We start from the raw sequence: 27,582 nt of genomic DNA, 5'->3' as shown, positions 1-27,582 counted from the left end.
TTTAAAATACGAGAGCACAGAATAGAGAGAGGTTCCTGTGACGAAACTCTATTCTGTGACGAAAGGTTCGAGCTTGATGGACCTTGAATGTACCTACTGCTAGTTTCCGTTCCTCGGCCTCTAAAATATTGGAGAACCAAGCAACATTCAAATACGAAGATGGTTCTTTAGTAAAATGCGGTTTGATTAATCCACGTGAACAGGCTCGCGTTTAGGAGGAAAGGCATTTAGAAAAGATGACGTCATAGAAGTAATGATTCTGAACATAAGTAATATATACACACACTAATATCCTTTGCTGTTACTCTGTTATACGTTGAAATACCTCATGTAAATATCATTTACCTATGTGGAAATACGTCAGCCCATTATTGTTAAAAAACGAAAAAAAGAATTAAAAGGTGGAAGGTTGGCTTCAGAAATGACGTCATCCACGAATGGCGCATGTCTTTTTAAACACATTGTACACTCCCTCCTGAATACATTATGTTCAGTATCAATTCATGTATGTACGGGAGTGTCTAGTACGGGGGTGATTGATTGCAGGGGGTTGTCAATGCTGTGAATTCTAGGATGGGACATGGGGTGTTGTTTAAAAAAAACAAATAAATTTGTTAAGGTTTCTGAGAAGGTCCTCGGTGAAATTTGATATTTTCTTAAAATTCGTTTTAAAATCAAATACATCATAAATAAAATTTCAAACCAACTACGAAAGAATAAAATGAACAAAATACCAAAAAATTAAAACAGATTAAAATGCAGTTATTTCCCGTAACAACGAGAGGGCAACGGCCAAAGGTCAGAGAGTTGGGTTACAGGGAAAATTTGATAAATTGCTTAATTTAGTTTTTGGCCATAGTCTTACTTTGACGATGAATGTACTGTGTTGGACTAAGATGGGTCAAGTATATGGACAAAGTGTGACGGCTATTTCACTATAGCATTGAGATGGCCTCGCAAATCTTGGGCGCAGCCAGAATGCAGCCACATCCTAAAATTGACGATGTACTTATGGTATTATGATATCAGTCCCCTTGGGAATATGCTCACACAACAGAGTTTAAACAGAGCACCTTAAACGATACAAACAGTTACGAGGTATAACATATTCTCTAAGCAAGCGACCTTTGACACCACTAAATCTGCCCTATCGTATAAACATACTACTTCTACCTAAATGATAATTTGCTACTTTGACCTTTTGACCTTAGATATCTTGTCAAATAATAAATTCATCTGAATAGTCACTTTTTATATCTTTGTTCCAAAAGAAATTTACTCCCGTATAAACAAAAACAGGTGCCACTGAACGCGACATCTGTCCCACTTTAAGCACCACTTTCATCTGCGTCAGCACAGAAGACGTCGAATGTCACTCAAACTTCTCCATTTACCATTCCAGTCGAGCCACCACGAGATTTGCGTACTGAAAAAATATCAAAATTTTATCAACTTGAATTTAACAGACATATTTTTTAATAAATCTACTTCCCTTCATAGCTACAGATGTGCAAAATTTTTCAATATTTCACAACAGAAAAAGAAGGAAAGCCAAGATCAACCTCCACCTCATGAAATAATAGGGAAAATCTTGAATTGAACTTGATTTTTAAACAAATCCGTTCCCCTAAGTTTTAAAAACAAGCTAGGAAAATCTTGGTTAAGACTGCTAAAATCGACAGTATTTAAAAGTATTTAGAACTCATTAAGTATCAAATTAAGCAAAATCATAAGGTTAAAGTTTCATAACTAATTTATTCTTAAGACTTTAATAGGTTCGTTATAGTTAGGAATGACAGAATTACGAACAATTAAAAGTATTTAAAAATTATTTAGTCATGAAGATTATGCAATATTTAGCAATATTATCAGGATAAACTTTCACAGCCATCTTTAATTTTAAGGCTTTCATAGATTCATTAGAAGAACTGAATTAAAATGTGGCTTATTCAATTTTGAGGGACAGATATGCAATATTTTACTTTTGGTCGTTTATTAGTTAGTATTAAAATGTTATAATTTGCAACCAAGCAATATTTATTATTGGTATGATATATTAATATTTACAGGTTAAAAATATCTTTACATGTTAGACAAATATTTCCATTCTTGTTTTAGCTCGCTTTCTTGTCTCGCGTGCTGAAACACAAAAACTTTATAATAATCAAAAAGAATTGTTAGAATTAAATAAACTCTTAATAGAGAAAAAAATTTAAAATAGCTTGCTATCACAAAATGAGAATATTACCATCCTGAAACCAGATTTATTTTAAATTTTTTATCAGTTAAATCACTTTATAAATCGATGGGCTAAACAACAGATTAATATCAAAATATGTTCGTGTTTTAGGGCACAAACCAATTAGCTTGATTTTTATTTCTGTCTTGTTGTTAATTAATAGATTAGCATTGTCATTATATACTAATGAAGACAAAATATCAAAATGTTGTGACAAACCCATTTTACTGTCAAGTATTTTAAAATGTTTAAAATCATACGTCTACTTTGATCAGTTGACGATAAAGTGATTAAAATAATCAAACTAATAAAAAAAATATAATATACAAAAACTGGAAATATTTATAATTTCTAATAATTTCTTGATCATGATAATATTTCAGGTTACTGTATCATTCTGCTGCAAAACACTAAGAAAAACTCAATTCCTGATAAAAGAATTTTAACCAGAAAAGAAGCACAAAATGGCGAAAAGCTCATTCTGAAAGACACATTATAAAGGGCTTATGTAGGGATAGATGAAAGCCTTTTTTACTCCCATACTCTCTGAAATTATAGAGAAATTTGGTTGATGACTCAGTCCGAGTGAAAATTAGCAGTGTTCAACTGTACCTTGCTCGTTGTTTCTCATGATGTGCTTATTGGCAAGATGTCTTGCTTGGCGTGTCTCAAAACTGAAACCAAACCGAAGCAGGGTGTGGTTCTTCTCTAATGCCTTTGCGATTTCCAACTCTAGTTGATATCCAGATGTCTGCGCCTAGAACGACCGACATTTGCTGGTCAAGGCACCAGAAAGTAATTTTCTATATTTTATGAAATAGCAATTGGAAAGACGTGGTGATGGCAATTCTAAAAGTCAGACTGGATGCAACAGAAAGGAAGCTAGCTACATACCTGATTTGCTAGTTTGAATTCCTTTAATGTTGTATTCGATTGAAGCATTTTCAGTAAGTCCGTTATTCCGTCTTTTGTGAGGAAATTCGATTCCATGTTAAGTTCTTCAATTGTCGTGTTCGAAATCATGGCTTCCGCGATTTCCTTTTAAGTAAAAATATTCATTCAAATTGAGCATTAGAGGAAGATATGAAATCTTCATTGCAAGTTTTATTTTTATTGGAAGTAAATAAATGAATCAAGGAAAGAGACACATGGAAATGAAGCAAAGAACTGGAAGGAATAGATAAGAGAATTATCGTCCAAAAGACAAAGAAAAAGATAAAAAACCAAAGATAATTTTACAAAGCAGAAAATAAAGGAAGCAATATTCAAATTATAAAATGCTGAATGAGAAAGAAAAATTTATAGGATAAATAAAATCAAAGAAGATGCAATAACTGAGAAAATTGATAGGAAATGAAAAGCTTTAAACCAGAATGCCTGCAAGATGAAATTTTGATGCGATCATAGAAGACAAATGAAAAGATAATTAATTAACACAGCTCTCGTCCGTTTTAGAATTTTCTCAAATTCCATAAATTTGCAGTGGAGTTGAGCTGTATCCAAGGTTATTATTACAAGTAACCAAATATAGTTTTAATAAGAACAATTACATTGAATTAAAACAAACGATAAGTATGGCAACAGCTACTTTTATATATGTTAGTTCCCGTAAGAGATAGCAAACAAATCCAGAATTACTACACAAAATTTACATTTCGCAAAAGATAAATACGAAAACTAGTAGGCAAATTGTTTGCGCACTGAAATTATTTTGCCAAACCAAATTCCTTAGAGTAAAAAACGTCGGGTAGTGACCAAAGGATTACGGTCTCTAGAGAATATCTGACAAAATTCAGCTTTAGTATATAGTATTGTGTAAAATTCAATTTTCTCGTGTGAATTTTGCAAAATGGTTTGTTACAAGCTACAATAATATTCGGAAAATACCTTCGCTGCTGGATCCCGCATTCGGCAGTTCGCTAGAAACAGCCGCTTCAGATTTGTGTTTGTTTTCAAACCATGTGCTACTTCATGTAAAACTTTTTCTGTAACATCCTTGTGGTTATTCAAATTCAACTCAACAAGGTCAGGATCATTGCTGCTAAATTGCGACATGGCATTTTCAAGGTCGAGTTCGTTTACAGCATTGATGTCGGTGTATTTTTTGTATCTTGTGCTTTTCACAACACCTAGAAGAGGTAACAAGGCAAAGGTCATGATCCATAGGTTGGAGTGGCAAAAGTCATAATTCAAAGTGCATAGGTTGCATAGAGTATATTGCTATCCGTTAATTGGATCACGTAGAATTCATCATTACATGTTTGTTGGCTGTACAACATGCACTGTACACATTAGACAACTGTTTGTAATAGGACAAGGGTAATAGGTCAGATTTCGAATGGCAAGCTGAACGAGGCCAAAGTTCAAAGAAAGCTGTAGGCAATAGGATTATTATAGTTATTGATATGTATACCTGGTTTGTACTTTTTCAACCCTGACCCTTTCAATGATTTCCACATTTTATCTGCATCTGCCTGTTCGCTTTGTTGCTGATTCAGCATTCCATGCAGGCCAAGAACGGCTGCAAAACGAAAAATGTTAAATACTATATAATATTAAACAATACATTTGGATAAATAAAATTGACAATGATTTTCTTATCAATGTCAAACCATAGAACTAGACTATTTCCATTGTTGATTCCAGCCTACTTTAGTTCAGTTCTTTTTTCTAAACTTCTACACAAACTTGTATTTAAGAAGTCTTAATAAACAGGCTTTAAACGCAATTGACAGTTACTTAAGAGGCTTATGTCATCCTTCAATCAAAAATTGACCAATCAGTGAGCGTGATTCCACTCGATCTTTGATTGGCCAATATTGATTGACTGATGGCTTAAGTCATTTTTATATCTGTCGATTGCGTTCAAGGGAAAAGCAAACAGAAATACAGCAATCAATAAGCAATCAAATTTAAGGGAAGTACTGAAACCTGTTATACCAAAGCTCTCACTGTACGTATACCGACCGAGACGAAAGCATTCCTCGTGTTAAAGACTCGTTGCTAACAATGAGCCATTGCGCTACGCAAGCATCCCATAATGCATTTTCAGACAGTCTGAAATCAATTTTGGTTAATCCGTAGAAGTTTACTGTCATTGTTTGGACCGTCGCCTTGCTTGCAAAGGCCGATTGTTAGCAATGAGTCTTTAAAATGCTCATGAGTTTTCTGACAGCTTTAGCTAAAAGACTTTAGCTTAAATCACCATAGCAACAAAGCAAGCCGTACTTTTTTAAATCACAAAAATTCTCATTCTAAGGACACTTCTTCCTACCTGCCAATTCCATCAGTTCGGCCTCAGATGCATTTTCTAAAACGTCCGTCAGTTCGTTTGGTAAAATATTTTTATCGTCAGTTTCTTTCTTTGGCTTTGGTTTCCAAACCTTTCCGAGAGTTTTCTTTTCAAAAGGCAACCAGTTTTTGCCGACTTCTGATTTTACTGCCTCATCTTTCATGTGTTCCAAAAGATGCTGCCTGTCATATGGACCAGTTGGTTCTTTTTCGGTTTGGTTTGGGGCACGATCACTGGCCGGCAGCAGTTCATTCTGGTGAAAACAAACAATCATCATAGATCATCCTACCCTGATGCAGCGATTGATTGATTACCAATCATGATTAAATCATTTATTATGATCGCCTGATCGCTTTTATGTGATTCACTGATCAAGCAATCACGAAATAGCGATTAACTGATCATCTAATCTCGATTAAGTGATTAATCGATTCACGTGTGATGATGAAGTGATTCCCTGATCATCTAATAACGATGAAGTGATTCACTTTCCTTCGATCATGATTAGCGGGGTTAACTGGCTTGCTACTAATATATTTTTTGTAAACTTTTATTTAGACATTTCATTGCTGAAGAATGAAAAAGATGAAATGAAGTGCAAATCTCTGAGATGTATGGAGGACTGTAATAGTTTGACCTGTCCAGCAACTTGAAACTCTCTGATATCCTTAGAATACACAAATTCGACTTACGGCCTCGTTTTGAAAAAAATTTCATAATATTTTTGTACAAAATTTTTGACCTCAGATTCAGATTGAAAGCAATGATTTTAGTCTAATTGTAAGTTTTCATTATGATATTGCTCACGATATTGATTTTATGACGACACAAAGATAAAAACTTTATTTTACCTTGATTGGCGACTAGGGGGGTTAAGTTTCCCCCGGAACGATTTTTGCGGTCAAATCCCTAACAAGTTTTCAAACTTCATTTCTCCGTAAAATCTAAAATACAAGCTGAAACAATATGAAAAATGGTATCCCGCCTAAAATTATGGCGATAAAACCAAATCTGAGCTTAAAAAGTCGTATAATTAAGTTTGGAGAAATTTCCAAAACGAGGTCGTAAGTCGAATTGGTGTATAGCATAAACTTATAAGTTGCGTTCGGTTTGATACAAATTGTAGCTAAACGACCAGCTCCTGGAATCCTGTTTTTACACGAAGGACACTTCTGAGACAACGTTAGCTGCAAATCATAAAAGTTTATGCGCAGCCAATGGTTAACGATCTTGAATTATTGTAGCCATGACGGCAGACGCCAATGAAACTGTTTTCAATAAAATGTTCCACTCGGGAAGAAAAGTTCAACAAGAAAACTATTGGATCAAAATAACTTTTTAAACCATCAGATAACGGGTTACCACAAAATACTGAAAGAAGCATTTTTCGATTTTTCGAGACACACAAGGGGCGACAAATGACAACGAAATCAATAACCCTAATCAGACATAAAGCATTACAAAAGTGGCAAATACGTAAAGTCTTTCCATACGTAAAATGGACGGGGGCAACGTTTACTTTCCATATAGCTTCCTGGGCTTCTTGTTAATTTTGGGGCCAACTAATTCTGTTATCCGAACTGTCTTTGCTATAAGGGCAGACCAAGAAGGGGGAAGCTTCAGTATCAAAAAATTTCCAAAAATGCTTTAGTAGCTTCATGGCAGAGTCTTGAACGGGAAACAAATTAGAAAAAAGGCTAGAATAAGAATGTGAAGGTGCTTCAATCATGGTGCAAATGGCTTTAAAAATAATTTTACAATATACTGACATTTTTCGCCTGACACTCTTCAGATTATAAAACGTCAGAATCAGGGTGGCGAAGACCAAAACGAATTTATATACCCAGTTGTGGATGGTGAAATTTTCTACGAAATTATGATTATATTCTAGGCACACTAAGATTAAAGGCAATCGAAAGAAATGCACACAAGGACCTGAGCACCAGTGAATTTTCTCTGCACTACTGTTTATTTCTTTTACTAAGCCTGTTCTATCTCTAGAATTTTGTCAATATTTGTTGCCCCAATCGATGTTACTTTAAAGCAAGTTGAAAACAGCTCATTGTGAAAGGGCGTACCCCTTTACGGAAATGTTGGAACATCAGACCTTCAATGGAACTGAAGTGACTGGATTCATTTGTGGGTAAGGATATCCAGGACCCGTCTTTACCATCAACACGAGTCTAGCTTAACAATTATTTAAAATCCATTTAAATGACTTACATGAACCACAGAATCATTGCTGGTTAACTTATTGATAACTTTATTGAATAGGATTTCTAGACTCCAAAGAGAATTCACTAAATTCTTTTGTAGAAAACAGCCAGGTTTTACAGGACAACCGGACCTTAACGGACAGACAAGCCTCTTAATTGACAAACCTCTAGATGACTATGTTGTAGGGCAAGCCTACAGGTAGTTTACTTTAGGAAACATTCCATTTATAGATACTAAGAAACTTTACTCTGCACAATCTTGCATCAAGGTTCCAAATAAACTTTAGATTACCAACAAAGTAATTTAAGATCAGCAAGTTAAAATAACCTGCCTACATGGATCATTGACAGTGTCTGAGATTGTTCCATTCAGCACCTTTTACTAAAACATATTTTTTACTAAAAAATGAAAATTCTTGTCTCAGTGCAAATTTAAAAGGGAAGCCAATATGTTTGCAGCTGTACTAGTTACCCCTTGCAAAGTCTTTGAATCCCATTCAGACAAAAACAGAAAATGCCGTTATCACATTAAGTTGAATCTCTGTGAAAGAACAGGCCAGAGAACTGAGGGAGCTTTGTACACTTGATGGTCTTAATTGCTGTTCCATCATCTTGGAATATTTACATACACAGAAAATCAAAGTATCAAGTTGGACATACACAAAACATGACAAAATATTGTCATTTAGGTTTTGAATTGTGCCAATTAAAGTGACAGCTCCAGTCCATGGCACACTGCCGATCTTGGAACTTAGTGCACAATCATCTCTACAATATGTACATGCAAAAATGCCATTTTCAGTTTGGAACCAACAGAATGGCTCGTTGCAATTTTGCAAAACATAAATACCTTGGAATCTTGAAAGTGTAACTTTTGATACTTTTAGTCAAATCATAAACAGTTTTTGTCGGCATGCTGATAGCAAAAATGTGCAAAATACTGTCAAAGGAAGAGGTAGAGTCTCAAATTGTATAAAAATGTCATATTGCAGTCGGCCAGCTAAATAATTTTGGAACAAATTGGTTACTGATATTTTTCTTATTCACAAACTCTTCCTGGAGTAAATTGAAATAATATGGTTTCTGTTATGAAAAGATAAAGAATTTTTTGTTTTTTTGGCAAAACCAAAGGAAACTACTTTATGAGCCTGGTTGAATTGAAAACAATGAATTTCCTGACAATACTGTAAAAAGTTTTCAATAAAGTTTATTTTCAGTAAGCATTGTTGAACAAACACATCTATAAAAATGTCAAAAGATTATTTTGCTGATGGTGATGTTATGCCTCTCTGACATTAAAAATGAAGCCTTTGAGAATACTGAAAAGAGGCAAAGAAATTGGTGGGTTTGAGTTGGTAGATCCATGACATTTTGATACCATTGAAAGATGCCTGATTGCAATTTAGAAAGAAAAGATAGCCAGATTCCAGTATATTTAAAAGGTCACTCTTCCCTATTTCTAAGACGGTGCAGATCTGCACAACTTTTAAGGGGAGCTCTTTGTCCTCCCCTCCCTTTTTTAAAGAACTAAAAATGTACTTGATGACAAAGGAGGACAGCTATAATGGTGAAGATGTGAGCAATCAATTGCCTTGACAAAACGTTTTTGTCTGATACCATAACATGTCTAGAACCCACTCTGGAAAATTCACATGGAAAGCAATCACTTCTATAAAAAAACTTGACAGTGAATTTTGAATCTTGAAATACGATATTTTGTCTGAAACCACTACTGTTTATTTCTTTGTCTGGTTTTATATTTTTTTTGTACTACCGCACCCTTACAATTCTTTATTGTCTGAAGCTTTTATTGTTTATATAACATAACATTATCAAAAGTTATCTTCTATTCCTTACAGGGTCAGGCTTCAAAATAATGAAGGCTTTAGATGAACAAACTACATTTTGAAAAATCAATTAAACTGAAACAAAAGATTTTGGGCTTGTTCTTTGAGTTAGATTTATGGAGATGAGACTGGCTTGCTTTCTCACCCTGGGAACAAGCCGTAAGAATTTACGGGATTCAATAATGCCCAGGGGCTCCAATAACATTTTTGGAACTAAACCAATCACACAACCAAAATGCATTCTATAGTGCATAGGGAAATTAATGCACTAAAGTCATTTTTTGATTTTAAACAAAAGTTGGACTTATTTTACAGGGGTTGCTGTAGATGAATAGGAACTATGAACAATTGGCTCTCTATTAATGTGTACCAAATTTTTGTGTCATGACATCCATCACACAAGTTCAGAAAATGGCTGACTGGTTGAACATATTGGTCTTCACTTCCCAGAAGAACACACAGTGCTGGAACACACAGTAGATTGTATATGTTCAAAATGTATGTATTTATTGAGCTGGGGGGGGAGGGGCAATGTTATGTAGGCAATTTGGAAAGGGGGAGCAATTGAGAAGTTCTGGCAGAAAGCAAGGGTACAATTTGAGGATGGAAAAGGGTTGGCCCTTATATAAACTCTCAGTATTATTGGCTGGTAAATGACATCATAACTCCTTGCATTAGCCCCAGTGGTTGATTAGAAGGAGTGAATGCCTTGATGGGGTTCATTCGGGGGTGGGGGCTTTGATCAAGGGTCTATGGGTCTTATTCTTATGATATTCCGTCTTACAGACATTGTACAACTAATCAATTTATGTATAATTAAGTCATTTTCGTGCTTTTGAGAACCGACTAGTCGTTTTGGTGTGATATTTGACCATCACAAACCAACAATCATAGTTCGGTTTCCCAAACGGCCACACAAAGTGGAGTCAAAGAAGACCCACACAATGTGAGAATAAATTACCACTTTCGCAATAATTGACAGATTTTTTATGATCCGATTGAGAAAATCAGGGAAGGAAGAAGATAAACTCTCTTCCGAGGCGAAACCACAAAAGAGAATCGAGATGTCTTGGATTCACTACAAGGCCGGGAGACACTTCCGTCACCTCGACCATCCCAGATGCCACAAGTTTTGTTTAATTGACAGCTATTCAAATAAAGAGTTGTTAAATTATTCATAAAACAGCACTTCTGAAGGCTTGGTCGCCGAGTTTTGGCAGAACTTCACGATATTCTTATTTTAAACTCTACGAAATACGCCCACAAATTGAACTGGGTGCGACATAAAAACTATTAAGGTTAAAAGGTGACCGTTATGACAAAGTTTATCCGCATAAGATCTACAAAATTCTGCTTGTATAACTTTATGCAGCAACGTTTAGTGCTTAGGCCCATCCCCATTGTGAGATGCAGAAATCTCTCCACAAACATATCAAGCAAATATCTTATAGTCGCGATCTTTTATAATCAAAAAGGACTAATATTAGCTGAAACATCAAACAAACCTCGGGGTCAAATTGTTTTTTCAAACTTTCAAGATCTTCCGTTGTAAGGTCTTCGATTTCATCGAGAGCTTCCTTGTCTAGCCCCATTGCACTATCCGCCATAACAATCCGCAAACTTGCAAACTTTCACGTGGAAGATGTTGGGATTTTCCTTCAAAAAACAAAAGAGTCCTAATTGACAAAAGTGTACCGTGTGGCTCTATCGATTTACAACATTAAATCCATGCAAAACTCCCTCTTGTCTTCTGCAAATCCCTTTGTCATCGCAGGCGGGAAGTGGGTTCAAATCATCAATCCCACGTGATATGAAAACAATACCACGTGATTAGTTGTACAGCACTGATTGGCTTATTTTCCATCAACTGTAACATTGACGTCATAATAGCCAAACAGAACAATTATTTATCTAACAATGGTTTCATTCTTTGTTCTCCATCAAATGGTATATTGTCCTTGCGGTGACACTCCGGCTTGACTCATAAATTCAAAGTCTTTTCACAGAAAACAGATATCCGTACTGTTGTCAGGCAGGAGTTTTCAATGCATTACACGTATACATTCCCATGGAAATAAAATTAATTTCTCTAATTAAAAAGTGCGGCTTAATAACTGGCGATAAATGTCTTTGATAAAACTAAACTGTGGGCATGGCTACAATCTGAAATGTTCTCAATTCAATTGACAGAGGCAATATGATAGTAAACAAAATAGAAAAAAACAGCAAACTCATAAAAGATAGGCCAAGCCAAAGAGAGGACAAGATACTTCCAAAAGTTGTCATTTACTAAAAATTCTCAATGAATATAGAAGAATGCATCTTTTAATTCTACGATAGCAAAATTGAAATTTTCAGTGTTTCAAAAATAGTCTAGAGTTTAGGGGATTTTTGTCGAAAAAAACGCCCAGTATTGAGCGCATTTTCTGAAAAGCAAGTTAAATATTTGATATCGTGCCAACAAACAATCTTTGTTGCATATGATATCAAAAAATTGCAATCAATGGGAACAACTTGAATGCAAGGAATAAAATAAAGTGACGATAAATTTTTCCCAGAAGATCCCTTAGTTCAATTCATATCACCACACCTCTGATCGTGAGAAAACTCTTTCTCTTTTTTCCTTTTAAGGAGCAAAATGTTTCTGAATGTCTTCCAAAATAAGGTAAAATGTACGAGATGATGTAGAAATAAAAGTAGTAAGGACATGGGAGTAGCGAGTGTAAACGTTTAGGGAGGGGGGCAAGATCTTGTTGCCCGAATATCATTGCTCCACTGAAACAGAACTGCCCAAAAGGAGTCCCAAAAGCGATTAAGTTGTCTGATTTAGCGGGCAGGAGCCCCCCCCACTCCCCCAGCTCCAAGATCACTTGCAATATGAGAAGGGAACTTCATGTAAAATGTTTTTTATTAAAGCTCATTCAACATGATTTCCTACAAAGATCGCTTTCTCGGAAAGCACTACCCTGTTCCTATTTCTTAAAAATCACATCACCCCCAAAATTCCATTGAATGTCTAGAGAGTCTAATAAAATTAACTTTTTGTGCGAGTGACCAAAACTTGGACCAACTCTCATCACAAACAGACTGACCCCTTTCAATGAACCCCTTTCTCTCATTCTCAAACAAGCATCATAAACACCTTCAATATTCCAAAAATTTGGACATTTAGGGACAAAAATTCACATGGAATAAATGTATAAAACTTTACCATAAAGACTTCATTTAAATAAGTAAGAAAAACAAAAAAGTCTGCTTGATCTTTCCAAACTCAATCTGGTAATTCTAATACTCATCAAGTAAATTTTATATTTCACCATTGAAACAATTTTTAAAAAAAATCTTCTTTACAGAAAAATTATATCCATGACAAAAATCAAGACAAACAATATTGTAGAATTTACAATTATGTTTAGCTTTTTCACAACTTTGAGAGAAAACTTTAAGAAATTCACAATTAGATTTTTTTATCTTGTAAAGGGTCCAAGGGCTCAGAGATTTTACAGCTCCTTCCCTGAATCAAATTTGTTGGAAAACATAGAAAACTTTTTACTTTGTGGGATTTGTTTTTGGAAACTTTTGGGTATCAAAATTTTCCAATTGCAAAATTTATCAGAAAACTTTTGCCTTTTGTCGACAGCAAAATTTGGACTTCCGCTGGGCCCCTTTTCACACAAGTCTATATGTTCTTGTTTTCAAGCAATTTTTATTTTTCACTCCAGCATACATCCCTTGGTAGAAATCAACATTTTATCTAACAAATCTCTAAAGGTTGTAGAGCCAGTTCCCTTATCTGCTCGTCTGAGATACCTAAGTGCCACATAAAGATGCATTGCTCTGAATTCACAAACAGCTTTCAGACATGAGTTAAAGGCTTCAGTCATGTTTCCATGGCAACTGTTATTTGCTGACTTCAGCACAAATTCTCTTAAAGAGCCCTGGTTTGCTACCATTTCTTGTAATTCAATGATAAATTTCCTGTGTTTGCCTGGCATGTACCATAGCACTTCTTCTTGGAATTCCTTCCCATTTCCATGGTGACTGATGCCAAGCAAAAGGTCAAAGGCTAGAATCATTGAGCTTTGACCTGCACTTGGACCTTTTGGGTTCACAACCATATTTCCATTTGGCAATTTCATTTTGACAACTTTGTGAATAGCAGTTGCCTCACCATACTTGTTTGAAGAATGTCTCAAATCATTTTGTGCCAAGCCACTTTTGCCATTTGGAACATTTAGCGCAGATGACATTGAATTTTTATTAACTTTTGATTCCAAGTTTAGCACGACACCTTCAGGCCAAAATCCTCCAATTAAGGGTCTGTATACATCATAGAAGACCTCCTTGTCAACATGATCCTTAATCTGCTGCAGAATTCCTTTAAACTCCTTAAAAACAGATTTCATCTCTTTGAGTAATTTGATCACTTTGGACATTGATCCTTCTTTCCCATGGCAAGTTACATTGTCTCTAATGATTTGTTTGCTCTCTTTGGCTAAAGAAAGTGTCTGATAAAAGAGGAAAATCTTTAGGATAACTGGGCCAGCCACTGCTTGCATGGCACATGGCACCATGTGAAAATATGTCTCAGTAGGGGTACCTGTCATTGATAAATTTGAAGCCAAGTTTGACAAACAAAACCCCTTCGAGGCATCTTTGAGTCTCCAGTTCCACAAATCAAGAGCCGCTGTGAGAACTAAAGGCAAGTCTAACTTCTTGCATATATAATACCAAGGCAATGCCAACTGTGGAGGTATTTCTGTCAACAGAACCCCATCAACCTCTTTCAAGGTCTTCATTTTTTTTTGCACACAACACTCATTGTCAACAACACAATCCAATTCTTTAATCTTTTCCCATGCAACTTTGTCTCCATTAACAAATGAGTGGATCAACATTCCCAGCAGAATAAAAGCTCTTTGCAGCATTTCTTCCGCTTCCAGATCCTTGCAGTTAATCAACTCCATGTTAAAAACTGTCATCCTCAATTTCCCATCTCGGTTCAATGTTGGAAGTTTGGAAGCGATTTTCTCCCACTGGTCATATTTCTCTGGCAGCCTTTCCAAACAATTTACCGGCAAAAAACCGTTCTTCGTTAAACCATACTTTTTACATATGTTTCTTAGTTGCTTGTTGTCTTTCTCATTATCAAAATCGTCTGATTTGCCTGAGGATGCAATTGGAAAAATACCTGCCCATATGATTCGGACAAACTTCAACAATGAAACAAGGCTAGTCGACAAAACAACGAATAATATCGTTGACAATACAAGCGAAGAATTCAAATCAAACAGTTTAATTATCTCCTTGATCATTCTCAGCAATTCTAGAGGCCTGAAATTCAACTGCTCAAGCGAATTTTTCCACGAGATTCTAAAATGTCCAGTGTCCTGGAACTAAACTCTAACAATCTTTTTGTGCTCAAGTAAATATTGTTGACAAGTAAATTTGATTTGCCCTGTACTTCCGCCAAGTGTTCTTGGAAATGAGGCAAACTGAAACGAGGATTGTGTTGCTAAGGAAACATTTTAAAATGGCTGCCGAATAAACAAGTTGTTCTTTTTGCTTCTCCGTTGAATTTGATAAATTCAGATTGCTTTTACGTAGAATCAAGTTGTTTTCTAAAGATCATTGTATCTGATTCGAGAGAAATTATTTCTAAAAGAATCAAGACAACTTTACGGCATTGATCACGTTGGATATGTTCGTCGTTTTTCTGACATCGTTGGCCTTAATCTACTTGGGTGCAGAGCAAACATTATCTGGTTGAAACTTATCGGAAAATGCCGATCAAAAGAGTGCCGGTCATCCATCGATTTGGAATTGTTTCGCATAGTAAACGACTTGAGCTTCATGAAAGGTTGGCGAAAAAAGTGATCGAGGAAGAAGGGAAACTTAGGCCTAAAACTTCCCCTCAAAGGTAGGAGCTTCATCATCAAGAAAAATCAATTTTCTTTGCATAGAGTGGCCTCCAGAATATCCTACTTAAACCTTTTGGTGATTTCAATGATTTCTATGTAATAGGAAAGTCCCAAAAAGCAATTTTTTAGGAATTATGCATGGTAATATCTTGCCAATTATTGTACTTTTCTCGTTCAGATCTTTAATAATACTTGCTAAAATTATAAATTATTTTACTCTAATTATTTGTAAATTATCTCAACGTTTAGATTTTTAAATACATCAATAAATGTTTTTCAGGAAAAATGAATTTGCAATTGATGAAGAATTTGTCACACAGGTAAAAATATATCCTCACTTTGTAAATATCTATAGTTGGAAAACAATAAATATTTTCTAATTATATTCAAAATGATTAATTTTTCAATCAATTGCAATTCTTGAGAACTGTTACTAGCTCCAGCCGGGCTTGGAGTAAAATGCCTGCTGATCTCCAACTGTTCTTCATTCATCAATGCACCACGGCCAGGATTATGGGGAGAGCAAAACTTAGAAAATTGTCTTGATCAAATCTTAATTTTTTTAAATTTTTTTAGTACAATGAAGCGGAAAATGGTTCAGAAGAGAAGGATGAACTCCATAAAAGAGCTGAGAAGATTTTCAACAGAGCAAAGGTATGAGTTATGTTATGTAGTCTGTAACAGCTGTAGGATGATATCTACACCAATGAGGGAGTGGGAGGGTCACATCAATTTACACTCATGACATAGTAATTTGTAGCATTAGGAGTTTATTTTTGAAAAGTTTTTAATGAATTTCGCATTGATAAACAATGATTTTTACAGAGAAAAGCTGGATTACGAGAGAATGGAATCGGAAGCCATGTTTCATTAAACCAGGCATGGAGAGATTTGTCTCTGCTGGCACAATGCAACACAAGACCACTGCAAGAGGGTAAAACAATTTATTAACAACTCATGACATGATTCTTAGAAGTTGTATCATTTCTTGGAATTTAAAGGGAAAGAAAAAACAAAATACTTGTTACTATTTGTGTAGCTACAGTATCAAAAATTGAAGAGGGTTAAAATTCATATTGTGATAAAATTTCCTGAAAAATATCATCATTTATTTAATCTGTTGAAAATAGTAGGTTTCTACGTTTTGTGTCCCGCCAAAAGGTCCTTTAATATTGAAATTTTTAGCCTCCCCTTCTCTGAAAAATTGGGTATATATAAACTGAAGTTTGAAAAAATCCAGTTCTTTTTCCAAACTTAAGATTATAAACACTTCTGGTTATAATATACTTTGTTTTCTTTTCTATTTCAAAAAAACTAAAATTGATAAAGACTTTTTCATCAAATATTATCAATTTTAGGATTAAAAATTGTAGTATCAAAAAGATTAAATAACATAGAACATGACTTTAAAATAAATATATTTTTGACAGGTGCACTTGGATCTCTTTACAAGTCACTTACGTTTTCTCCAATTTCAAGAAGCCATGTTGAAAGGTACGTCATCCTTATATTCTTTTAAGCTAAATATATTTATGTCATCCACATGACAGGCACCGCGGAGCGTTGAGAAAAATGGATGATCTAAATAAGTGGGGGGGCTAAAACCGAGTAAAACCCCCTGCTCTGGGGTGCCTACGTGACCAAGCTCTTCATGATTGAAGTACTTGAGTTTCAGAACTTCTTTTTGTCTGTCTTCAGTCGCTATCATAACATAATTGCAACTTGTATTCCTTCATTAAACTGCCTTTTATTAGAAAATAAACTTTAACAAACTTCAATTTTTGTGGAGATGCCCCACGGAGGAAACCCTGTCTGCAGATAAAAAGATGAGAAAAGAACAAAGGGAAGGGGCTTTTTCAAGATAATAGGAGGTCCCATTTTGGCCAAAAGGAGGGTTGGGCTTCTACACCAAAACGTGTGTTACTTCAAAGGATATCTAAAGGGTTGATTTTTTTTCAGGAGTAGCCTCTTGAAACTTGAATCCTCAAAAAAGGCTTGACTCCAAACTTTGTCCAATGATATCTTTCTAAAGCACAACTGACACAAACCAGGTACAACTGTCACAAGCACAACTTTGCCCCCTTGTCAATGCATTATTCTCTTTTTCTAGCCTTCTTGAGCTTGCGCATGCGTCGATTCATTGGCTGACTGAAAGCAATGCAGATCAACCATATCTAAGAACTGGAGAAGTTTGGCTGCTAAAGGTAACTTTCTTTTCGATGCAGAATATCCGGGCATCTACTGTCCTCAGTTTTTCTAATTGTGGTGAAAGACCCCTAAAATACTTGTTGGTGTGGCTATGAAAACAAATTCTAATCGAATGCTTTCTTATTCTCATAGCCAAAGAACTGTGATCTTTAAACGTTATTAGAGAAAAGTTTAGTATAAAAGTGAATATCTAACGCAATCATTGAGTGCTTTGAGCGGGTTTCGTAATGTGAAAGGGCTTCATCTCAAACATTTGTCAATGGCGCCTCTAATCACCCTCTTCCCTTCCCTCTTCATGTTCTCGAGGCATGTGCTTCACAATTACAGATTAGTTCATGTTCTATATTCTGTAAATAATTCTTAAATCCTTTCGCATTCAATAGACTCAAAACATTGAATGGTTACCTGACCACCTTTTGTTGTTTTTAAGGTGGCTCACTTGGTATTTCTGCGATTATATTATCACCATTTGGCTGGTGATGTCGTGGTAAGTGTTAAGGTGGCACTAATGTTACCCACAAATAGAAATGTTTCTTACGTCATCCCAGCATTTACACAAACTCTTTCTCTCCTACATTTCTTACTCTTCATTTTTTCTCTCATTTACTGTGTAGCCTCTTTGACGATTCTTATGAAAGTAAACATTCTTTGGCTGTTGCTTGATAATCCAATTAAGCATGGATCTCTTATACGAAAGATGCCAGAGAGAAAATGGTACTCAAAAAATCTGATCCGATACACCCTTCCCCTCTCTCATTTTCCTCAGTTCCCTTACTACAGTTTCCTTCCTTACAACGATGAGTCACTGTTTGACAGCAACGTTAAGAACCACTGATAACTTTCCATACTCTTTTCACACTCAAAAACAAAAATTTTTTGTTATAATAAAGTTCAACGTTTTTCCAATTGTTTTAATTTTGTTAAGGGTCTACACGAAGAAAGGATGGCCCTTACTGACATCATGGAAGGTTTGTTTTGCATCTTTTTATGCTATCCTTAAACTTCATATTTGTTTAATAAACTCAGACAATGAGCCTTGCCAGCATCCTAGCAGGGAGGCCCAATCAAAAGTATCAATATTTTCAAAATATCCATGTTGAATCTGTGGATGACAAACCCTGCACTGATTGAATTATAATGCCTTTATATGACCCACTTTATATGCACCATTTATTATGATCAAATACACATATTTTCTGAACCACTGGTATGCACCATTCAATATCGAATGCACATATTATGATCAGGTTATTGACCTCTGCCCCTAATAGTGACCTCTGCTCTTAATACTGACCTTTGTCCCTGTTAATGACTTCTGTATCTCTGCTATTAACATCTGACTCCATGTTTAGCTCCATGTTTGTACTTATGTTTACCTCCCAAGCCCCTCTTAACAGCAACTCCATCTAAGACAAACACATTAGGAGCATCTTGCATCAAGCACGCTAACCTGAGTCTTTCTAAATTTGTTCTCTTTTTCTCGCAGCCTTTGAGCACCAGCAAGACAATTATCGTCCGTTTCCTTCATCTTTGCTTCTTGTTCGAATCATCATTCAAATCGTAAGTTGCTAAAGAGTTTCAGGGTATCATGGCTTTGTTAATATTTTTTCCTTATAATAATAAGCTCTTAAAGGTTCGATATGCGTCTGTCAGGCCTAAGCAGACGACATTGTGTTGAAACAGCTGGCAATTATGCAATTGTCCCTCCTTTGATATTCGTGTTGTAGCTCAAAAGGCGACCAGCGCACATGATATTTCACTTAAACTGTTTCTGATTGGCTAGAAAATCGCTGTTTGGCCAATCAATGAGCACGATACCGATCAAACGCTTCTTCATTGGTCAATTTTTTATTGACAAATAGCTTAGGCTACTTTTTTACCTGTCGATTGCCTTTAAGCAATATGTTAACACTGCTTTTATGCTCGACTTACTAGACCAACTCCTAAGTCGGATTTTGCAAAAGTCCTAGAAACTTTTTTGTTCCCAACCGGTTTGAAATCTGCAATGTTATTTGCATTCACTTTTCAAGCTTACCACCTTGGAAATATGCCTGTAGTTAAGTCTAAACTGTTTCTTTGCGTTATTAGTCCACTATTTCCTAATCTCTTATTCATCCTTTACACGTGATTAATTTGATTAATTCTTGCATCACATTTTTAAACTTAACTATTTTATCTTCAGAGCCAGCGTTTAAAGAGCGGCTTAGATGAAGAGCTGAAAGTAATCGTTGAAAAAGAAGTAGGACACGTGATGCAAAAGTCAACTTATTTTGATCCAATGGAACTGGCAGGCACAAGAGAGGTCACAGGTCAATTTGAAATGAGCAGCCTCAGGGAATCACCCCAGCTGAGCGATGCTGATTTTTCAGATCATTCGGTATTTATCTAAAATTATATTTATTCAACACTCAGCGACGAACTCTATAAAATTTTACTCGTGACATCTAAAATAGGAACGTGATTGGAAAATTGGTAAATTGAAACAAATAGTTAAGCATTTCAGGATGTCTGGAATTTAAAATAAAAGATGAATTTACAAATTATGTTAATCATTTTAAATCACATATTACAGTTAGGCTTAAACGACCTTTCCGATTCTAGTTGTTTATTAAAGCATCTAGGACAAGATGGTCTCTAAACAAAGTACAATATTGTTTTAAACAAAATAAGCAATATTTTTGAGGACTGTATTAATCTGAAAAAATACAATCATTTCGGGTCTAAATGGATTGCCAGTCACGAGATAGATTTTTTTCTTTTTTATTTTGAAAAAACTTGAAACAAATTATTCAGTCGTTCTATTTTGCCATCATTTCACTTCAGATATTTCATGACGTCACGAAAAAGAAATCAGAAGAGAGGCTACTGCCGTCGATTCCCGCCATCCATGACACGTCACCAACCCTTTGGCACGCGTTGGATTCATGGCGCATTTTAACGCACACGAACCAAAACATGGATGGAGCTACGAACGAATTGGTTTCATGCAGCACTGATCTTGCCATCGAGCCTTTGTGAGTTTTGATTCAGGAATACTGAATGAGGTTTTTATAGAAATGGGTGAACCCCTTAAAGACAGTCTGTCCTCTCCGTGATTGGCTAATTCTAACTTGAAAGCCTCGCCTTAAAAGAGGGTCTTCTCTGCTTTTTAGCATCCGACATAAGTTATTGTTGGGGAACACGACAAAAAATTCCTAATCTTTATATCATGAAACTGACCCAGCCGTTTGACACCAAAGCAAAATTCACAGCAACTCGTCCAGTGAGAGTACATTATGGTGGCTCTTCATTCTGATTGGCTACTTGTGCATTAAACCAACGATGCATGAATATCATTTCCATGAAAAGTCATCCTGAGAACAGTGAGGGACAGACTACCTTTAATACTGACGTTTTTAGTGTAGTGCTGACGGTTTTCGGCTGAAACTTAGAGTTAGGCCCATGGTCTGGCGCACGCCAAATGTCGACACCACACCAATGACGCATCCAGTGGCGACAATGGGTGGATAAATTTAGTGGGTGGGTAAACGAACTAAGCACCATTCCCTACAATTCTGATGGCTCAGGGCAAGCGCCCTCTTTTACAAACATTTCCCTTACATAAGAATGATTTAGCTGTGACTAAAAAGAAAACAGGATTAAAACTGGTCACCCTGTGTCATCATCCTGAAAGCCCAGGACAAGTGCCATCTCTTACAGGTGCTTTCCTTATGTAGAGACAAATATTTGCTTTTATAAATCACTGAACATGAATCTGCCAAACTAACTCATAGCAGCGATATTCAAAACTTCTAAATTCACTTTCTGTGAAGTTAGATTATTTACGATCCATTAAAGCATTTAGATGAAAGCACAAAATTTTAAACATTTAGATGATCTTTTAAGCTAAGATTTTAAACTTAAAACTGACACTTTATTCTTTCTTTCTCGCAACAGCCTGGATGCAGTAATGGCGATCCATGTTCTTGCCGAAATCTGCAAGTTAAATCATCAGACATTGGAAGCGCTGCAGTTCATCGCAAGGCGTGATGTTCTCAGTTTCAATGAAGAAAACGCGGAACAAAAACCTAAAGGACTTTTCACAACACATGGCTCAACTGGTTTGTCCACGCGGAATCTTGCCGATTCTCTAGATGTTGGTGAAATGAACTTTTTGAGTGACTTTAATGTTCTGGGTAAAGAAATGGAAACAGAACGAAAAGAAACTTCAACCCCTGTACCGAATTTTCTAGAACAATTGGATGCATTCCTGGATCCTAAGCCGTTGGGAAACGACAAAACTATTGGGCGAAAAAAGGAAAAAAATAAACGAGAAAGTTGTAGCCGTGATGAATTTATGGTTGCGCATGATTCCTCTGCAAGAAAAGATGTGAAAACAAAAGTAGATGAATGCAGGGAATCAAAGGTTAAAGGTCAAACGTTACTCTCAACTGAATTAGCAGATATACCAGATGTCAAAGGTGAAAATGTCACCAAAACATTAGATGATCAATTGATAGATGACGATATTTCTGAACGAGGTTCGTATCCCGGCAACAGCTCCTCATCAGGGGGAAGTCTAGCTGATTTGAGCAGTCTTGCAAGCGACCAGCCTCACATTGAGAAGAGAGCAAAAACCAGTAGGAGGCGAATAAGGCGAAAAGCAAGAGAAGATAGGAGTGAACAGTTTTCGTCGGATGAAAACGAGGGCGATTTTCACGAATACGAGGCGGAACAGTTTTCTTATAGAAATAGAAATCTGAATAGAGAGAGTTCCCTTTCGATTGAGATGGCCAACGAGAGAATTGGTAAGTTGAGTGAAAGTTTGACATTGCTGCTGGACGTATACAAAACACAAGTTTGAATACTTTTCAGACAGCATCAGACTGCAATGGCAAGTTTCTTACTACTGCTGACTGAACGCTGGCATGAATTCAGCTGATTGGTTAAGACCATGCTGCTTGTCTGTTGAGGGTTTAGACTGAGCTATACCTTTCTTTAAGCATGCACACTGTTTTAAATTATTCTGTACGATTTCCCCACTTTTGGTGCTATTTCAATGATTTTCAAAATACACAGAAAAAATATTTTAGTTATCATAGCCGTGGTTTAAGTCGGAAGGATCACAACTTGAGACCATTGTATGAAAGGCATTGGGAGTCGTTTATGATAGATGTCATTGCTAGAAAACAGCATAAATTTATCCAAGTTGGTATTCACAACAGAATGGAATCTATGTTACCCTTTTGTCTAGTAGAAAATGGCGGTTGAATTCTCAAGGCGTTTCTTTTCTGAGAAGCAACGCTATCTTCTTTGCTAGTCTCTAAGTCATCTGGGACAAACAAACTTGTATCTACAAACGAATAATAAGGTTGGATTTGAAATTCTTAAATTAGATCCTTCAGTCTCCACTCAAATCCACGATTTCAGAAATTATTATCTGATTTCAGATTCCTGGTATCATTAAATCTAGAAAATCAGAGAAATTAATTATTTTCATTACAGATCGAAGCTTTAGCTTTTCTGGTCACACTATAACGAGGCCAAACTCACAATCGAACGCGTCCATAACAAGATGGCCCTGGGAACTAATAGTTTCTTATGTCAGAGGTATGGGAGAGATATGTATCCATGGAAACAAGTCTCAGATTCAAAGAGACGCTTTAATGGGTTGTCGTGGCAATGAGGCTGGATTGTTGCAGCTTCTGAAATTTCAACTACCCGTTGAAGAAGGTATTTTTGCTTTACTGTAGCTTGTGTTGTGCTTGTTTGTAATACATTAATGTTAAATGTAAGATTTTCTGATAATGTTCCGCAATTAGCAATGAAAATCAGGTTGGCCATAAATATTTAGGTCGTTTGAGTAACAGATCTCTTTCCCAGGATAACTGCCTCAAAATACGATTTACTTTAGTGAAAATACACATGAGTTGGTTGGTTATCACTTCAATGCCCTTCGATTACAACTGGATGCAAAAATGTTGGTTGACTGTGAATCAGTTAAATGTCGAGAAACTGCTTTGCCTAATAAAACAAACTCCACAGGATAATATTGCATTCACCTAATACTTCTCAAAATGTATTTAGATTATTAAATATATGTAAGGCCAATTCTAGGTCTTATTAAATGGTAAAATTGCTAGAATTGTGTGTCAAGATACTTTTTTGTAGCCCTGCCTGGTGTTTTGGCAAGGGTTTCATATTAAATCAGTGTTGCAGAGGGAAACTATATATTCAGGTGTTTAACTTATGTAAGGCTAATCTTAGAGTAAAAGTGTAAAAACTGTGAAAGTAGTTGAAATGTCTGTCTGGCTACTTTATGCAGCCCTACTGGATGGTTTTGCAAGGGTGTACTTTAACCTTGTAGATAGGCTGATTAAAGATAGAATCTGTAAGGAGTTGCAGGCTCTTTGCCCCTGTTGTGTTTCAGGAGTGACCCCTTTTTATAAAGACGAATTTGAATAAGACCAACCTTCCACAGAAAGATCATGTTGTTATCTTATTATTTTCCGAATCAAATACGTCGAAATAGCAATCAATTTACTTATTGAATTTCAGATTCAAATTCCGACTGGTCCTGGCGAGTCCGTCATGTAACTGTGCACGAACTGATGAGGGTTTGCCAATTACCACGTGACCAGCCTCTGAAAGATGGCCTAAGGAACGCAGCGTGGGCAGCCTTGCTATCCCATCATTCACTGGAAAGAGACAGACGAGTTCTCGAAGCCTACAAAATCGCTCGGGTATGCATTTGATATGCGTTAGTCGTGTGATCAGGAATGAGGGAATTAATTGGTTGGCTTTGTCATTGGTTAATAGCACTTAACATTTGTTTTGTAACAGTTTGTTTTAAAATGGCTTTGAAAAAAGCAAACATTTTACAACATACTTAAAGCTTTTTCGTCTGACACTCCTCAGAGCATAAAACGTCAGAATAGGTTCCGAAAAAACACGATGGAAAAATATATACCCAGTTGTGGATCGAAATAGGCCAATCAGAAAAACGCAAGCACAAGACCGGTATAGTTGACCAATCAGTGCCGCGAGCCTAAAGAAAAATTACCAATGGAGTCCAAGAGAGAAAACGAACTCCTTTTGTCTACACAATGGCGGCTTTTTCGTTTTTATGTAGATTGACTCCAAAACTGCTAGATGGAAGGACGACCGGGCTCTGCCAATTATCCGAAACAGGTCGTCATTATAGAGTTTTGCACAATCTTTTAGACAACCCAGATTGTGCAAAACTCTATAATGACGACCTGTTTCGGATAATTGGCAGAGCCCGGTCGTCCTTCCATCTAGCAGTTTTGGAGTCAATCTACATAAAAACGAAAAAGCCGCCATTGTGTAGACAAAAGGAGTTCGTTTTCTCTCTTGGACTCCATTGGTAATTTTTCTTTAGGCTCGCGGCACTGATTGGTCAACTATACCGGTCTTGTGCTTGCGTTTTTCTGATTGGCCTATTTCGATCCACAACTGGGTATATATTTTTCCATCGTGTTTTTTCGGAACCTATTCTGACGTTTTATGCTCTGAGGAGTGTCAGACGAAAAAGCTTTAAGTATGTTGTAAAATGTTTGCTTTTTTCAAAGCCATTTTCAAATTCTGTACCGCAAAAAAATTGTTCACAGTTTGTTTTAAGGGTTATTTCTTTCTAGACCGAAGTCAACCTTGACGTCATAGAAGACATCAGGACCCAGGCTCCTTCGAATTTCAGCAACTCAGTCTTCTCACGAATATCAACAAACCTGGCAATAATCCATTTAAACCATTTGGAATCTGACTCGCCTGTCAAAGACGAAGGAACCCCGAGAGCACAAATGAAATCGTCCCTTAAAAGCAAGGGACAGTTTATGGGACAATCACCTCAAAGGTCTACAGGGTCAATGGGGTCAAAGGCCAGTCCAGATGCAGCACGAGTCTCACTGAGGTAGGCAATCAACTTTTCTTAAGGTCGCCAAAACCTTCTCATATTCTATGCTTTTTGTATTAACAATAAAGATGAAAAGGATTGAGGTGGTAAAAATTTGCAAGACTAGAAATTGCTCTGAGAAGAGATTTTTAAGTGATACACTGATTAGTTTTGTTCGATTTGTTGATGCCTGTGATATCTGAAGAGCGATTTCGATTTGATTGTTCTATGATTAATCACCTGATCAAAATAAACGAAGGTAATGATCATGAGATATACTAGACTGCAAATAAATTGAGAGTTTTCAAAGTCCAGTAGTTCCAACATTGTTAACATAAAAACAGGTGCAATTTCACCCCCTTTAGGTCTTCCTCTAAGGCAAAGGATCGACAAAAATGCTTTTCTGCTCATTTTTAACTGATACGAGAATACATATACGAACACATCTTTGATTGGGGAAGGGGGAAATGGGAGGGGGTAAATAGGCAGCATGGGCTCCGATGCAAGTTGGAAAGTGGGGGGGCCAAGGGAGATTTTAACAATCAAAACATAAGAATTTTTAAAAAGCTCTATTGTTTTGCAAAAAAGTGGAGGGGCCAGGGCCCTTCCCCGGCCCCCCCCCCCCCTTCGTCGGAGGCCCTGGGCAGTGCAGCAAAATACATAAAAAATAACTGGAAGTAAAAGGGACCCCCTTTGTGAGTAGCATGGGGGCTGAATCCCAATAATACCCCCCCCCCCGGGACAGTCTTGGAGTCACTCAAGCACTAATCACAGGATTAATCGTGATATGTTTTAAATCGTCAATCACTAATCATAATCATTAATCGTGATTTGTTTCAAATCGTCAATCACTAATCGTAATTATTAATCCTCAGGAACGAGGTAATGATCGCATCGATACTTGAGCGTAAACTGCCGCCATTTGGACGACGGTGTTGGAAAGACGTGCAAAGCGTTGTAGAGGACCAGTGGAGGAAAGAACTTGTTGAGGAATATGAAAGAATTGACAAACGGAAACAGAAAAACATGGATGAAATGGTGGCAGAAATGCGGGAATCGCTCACTTTAGAATCTTTAAAAGAACGAGTTTAGTTTAATGTCTTTTAAAAGAATTATTTTTTTATAAAATGTAAATTCATGATCTTACCTTTGTTCGTTGGTAATATCAGGTTCTTTTTCTCACGTGTAAATGTTAATTTATTCCTTGCTTTCTTGGACACAGGCCTAAGTGTACTGCCAAGAGTGGCATTATAAGTGAAATTAAAAATAATATGTATTTTTTATTCAAATTGTTTTTGTTTACAAATAGTGCCCTTGCGAATTCAGAATCCCTGCGAGACTTCGTTTCAGATGAATTTGTTTTGTTCCCTTTTTTTTCTCCTTCGCTCACATGTTAGAAGTGACAAAATCTGATGATAGGAGCGTGAAGTGAAAGTGCGAAATGGACTTTGCTTTGTCGTTGCTGTAAAAATAGAATAAGTATTCCATGACAACAGCCCCTGCAAACGATATAGGTGTGCTAGTGGGGGTGGGGGCTCAGGATCAAAAAGGGGAAACAGAGAAGCTGTCAAGTATTGTACAGTGTCCGTTATTAAACACATTTCGCTGCCAGAGTTTAACGAGCATTTTGGTCATTGCTGACTTCCTCTGTTGCCCAAATGGCCCTAGGTGAACCTCTTTCCTGCCAATGCCCCTTACCTATACGCCTTGCCTTACCCCCAAAAGAAAAAGAGACTGCGTGACAAACAAGGCCCCTTCTTCCAGAGTGGCCACAACCAACCCCTTTTAAACATCCAACTTATGGCCCCCAATTTTCCAACAGCAAGAACAGTGTAGCAAATTCATAAGAACATGTTATTGAAAAAAAAACATCACAATCTTCTTGAAATTTCGCTAACCAGCTTATTTTATATCTAAAAGCCAAGAACATTTTACCTGGAAAGAAACGGAGAATGCTGAGAAGCCGAG

The 27,582-nt window shown here is 36.4% G+C and overlaps 3 protein-coding genes across 4 annotated transcripts; 1 reads left to right on the top strand and 2 right to left on the bottom strand.

Annotated features, from left to right (window-relative positions):
* Positions 1-242: 242 nt before the first annotated feature.
* LOC135690252 (tropomodulin-2-like) lies at positions 243-11,242 on the bottom strand. Of its 2 annotated transcripts, XM_065207754.2 has the most exons (8): positions 11,100-11,242; positions 5,514-5,784; positions 4,653-4,760; positions 4,127-4,368; positions 3,134-3,277; positions 2,852-2,996; positions 2,087-2,139; positions 243-1,426 (listed from the first exon to the last, which is right to left on the bottom strand). In XM_065207754.2, exons 1-7 carry the CDS (start codon positions 11,199-11,201, stop codon positions 2,090-2,092), a joined length of 1,062 nt encoding a protein of 353 aa, XP_065063826.2. In that variant the 5' UTR covers positions 11,202-11,242; the 3' UTR covers positions 243-1,426; positions 2,087-2,089. The 2 variants fall into 2 exon arrangements, with proteins under 2 accessions (XP_065063826.2, XP_065063825.2); XM_065207753.2 differs by lacking the exon at positions 2,087-2,139.
* Positions 11,100-15,062, bottom strand: LOC135690249 (indoleamine 2,3-dioxygenase 2-like). The gene has a single exon (XM_065207750.2). The coding sequence runs from the start codon at positions 14,907-14,909 to the stop codon at positions 13,308-13,310; it is 1,602 nt and encodes a 533-aa protein (XP_065063822.2). The 5' UTR covers positions 14,910-15,062; the 3' UTR covers positions 11,100-13,307.
* Positions 15,063-15,152: 90 nt separating this feature from the next.
* LOC135690248 (uncharacterized) lies at positions 15,153-27,105 on the top strand. Its single transcript, XM_065207749.2, has 16 exons — positions 15,153-15,514; positions 15,796-15,835; positions 16,092-16,169; positions 16,341-16,449; positions 16,946-17,009; positions 17,626-17,719; positions 18,154-18,210; positions 18,649-18,691; positions 19,210-19,283; positions 19,906-20,100; positions 20,547-20,737; positions 21,660-22,510; positions 23,208-23,435; positions 24,261-24,445; positions 25,361-25,632; positions 26,490-27,105. Exons 1-16 carry the CDS (start codon positions 15,378-15,380, stop codon positions 26,704-26,706), a joined length of 2,835 nt encoding a protein of 944 aa, XP_065063821.2. The 5' UTR covers positions 15,153-15,377; the 3' UTR covers positions 26,707-27,105.
* Positions 27,106-27,582: the final 477 nt, after the last annotated feature.

Source organism: Rhopilema esculentum, chromosome 1, assembly GCF_057945365.1.
Source record: "Rhopilema esculentum isolate cy_ngs chromosome 1, ASM5794536v1, whole genome shotgun sequence".
NCBI classification, from domain to species: domain Eukaryota; kingdom Metazoa; phylum Cnidaria; class Scyphozoa; order Rhizostomeae; family Rhizostomatidae; genus Rhopilema; species Rhopilema esculentum.
This window is presented reverse-complemented; position numbering and strand designations above follow the sequence as displayed.

Excerpts from the sequence above, each read along its gene's own strand:
- LOC135690252 (XM_065207754.2), bottom strand. The coding sequence starts at position 11,201 with ATGGCGGATAGTGCAATGGGGCTAGACAAGGAAGCTCTCGATGAAATC. Across the intron at positions 5,785-11,099 it reads AAAAACAATTTGACCCCGAG|AATGAACTGCTGCCGGCCAG; the intron begins GTTTGTTTGATG and ends TGTTTTCACCAG. Across the intron at positions 4,761-5,513 it reads CGAACTGATGGAATTGGCAG|CCGTTCTTGGCCTGCATGGA; the intron begins GTAGGAAGAAGT and ends TTCGTTTTGCAG.
- LOC135690249 (XM_065207750.2), bottom strand. The coding sequence starts at position 14,909 with ATGATCAAGGAGATAATTAAACTGTTTGATTTGAATTCTTCGCTTGTA.
- LOC135690248 (XM_065207749.2), top strand. The coding sequence starts at position 15,378 with ATGCCGATCAAAAGAGTGCCGGTCATCCATCGATTTGGAATTGTTTCG. Across the intron at positions 20,101-20,546 it reads CTGATTTTTCAGATCATTCG|ATATTTCATGACGTCACGAA; the intron begins GTATTTATCTAA and ends ATTTCACTTCAG. Across the intron at positions 25,633-26,489 it reads GCAGCACGAGTCTCACTGAG|GAACGAGGTAATGATCGCAT; the intron begins GTAGGCAATCAA and ends ATTAATCCTCAG.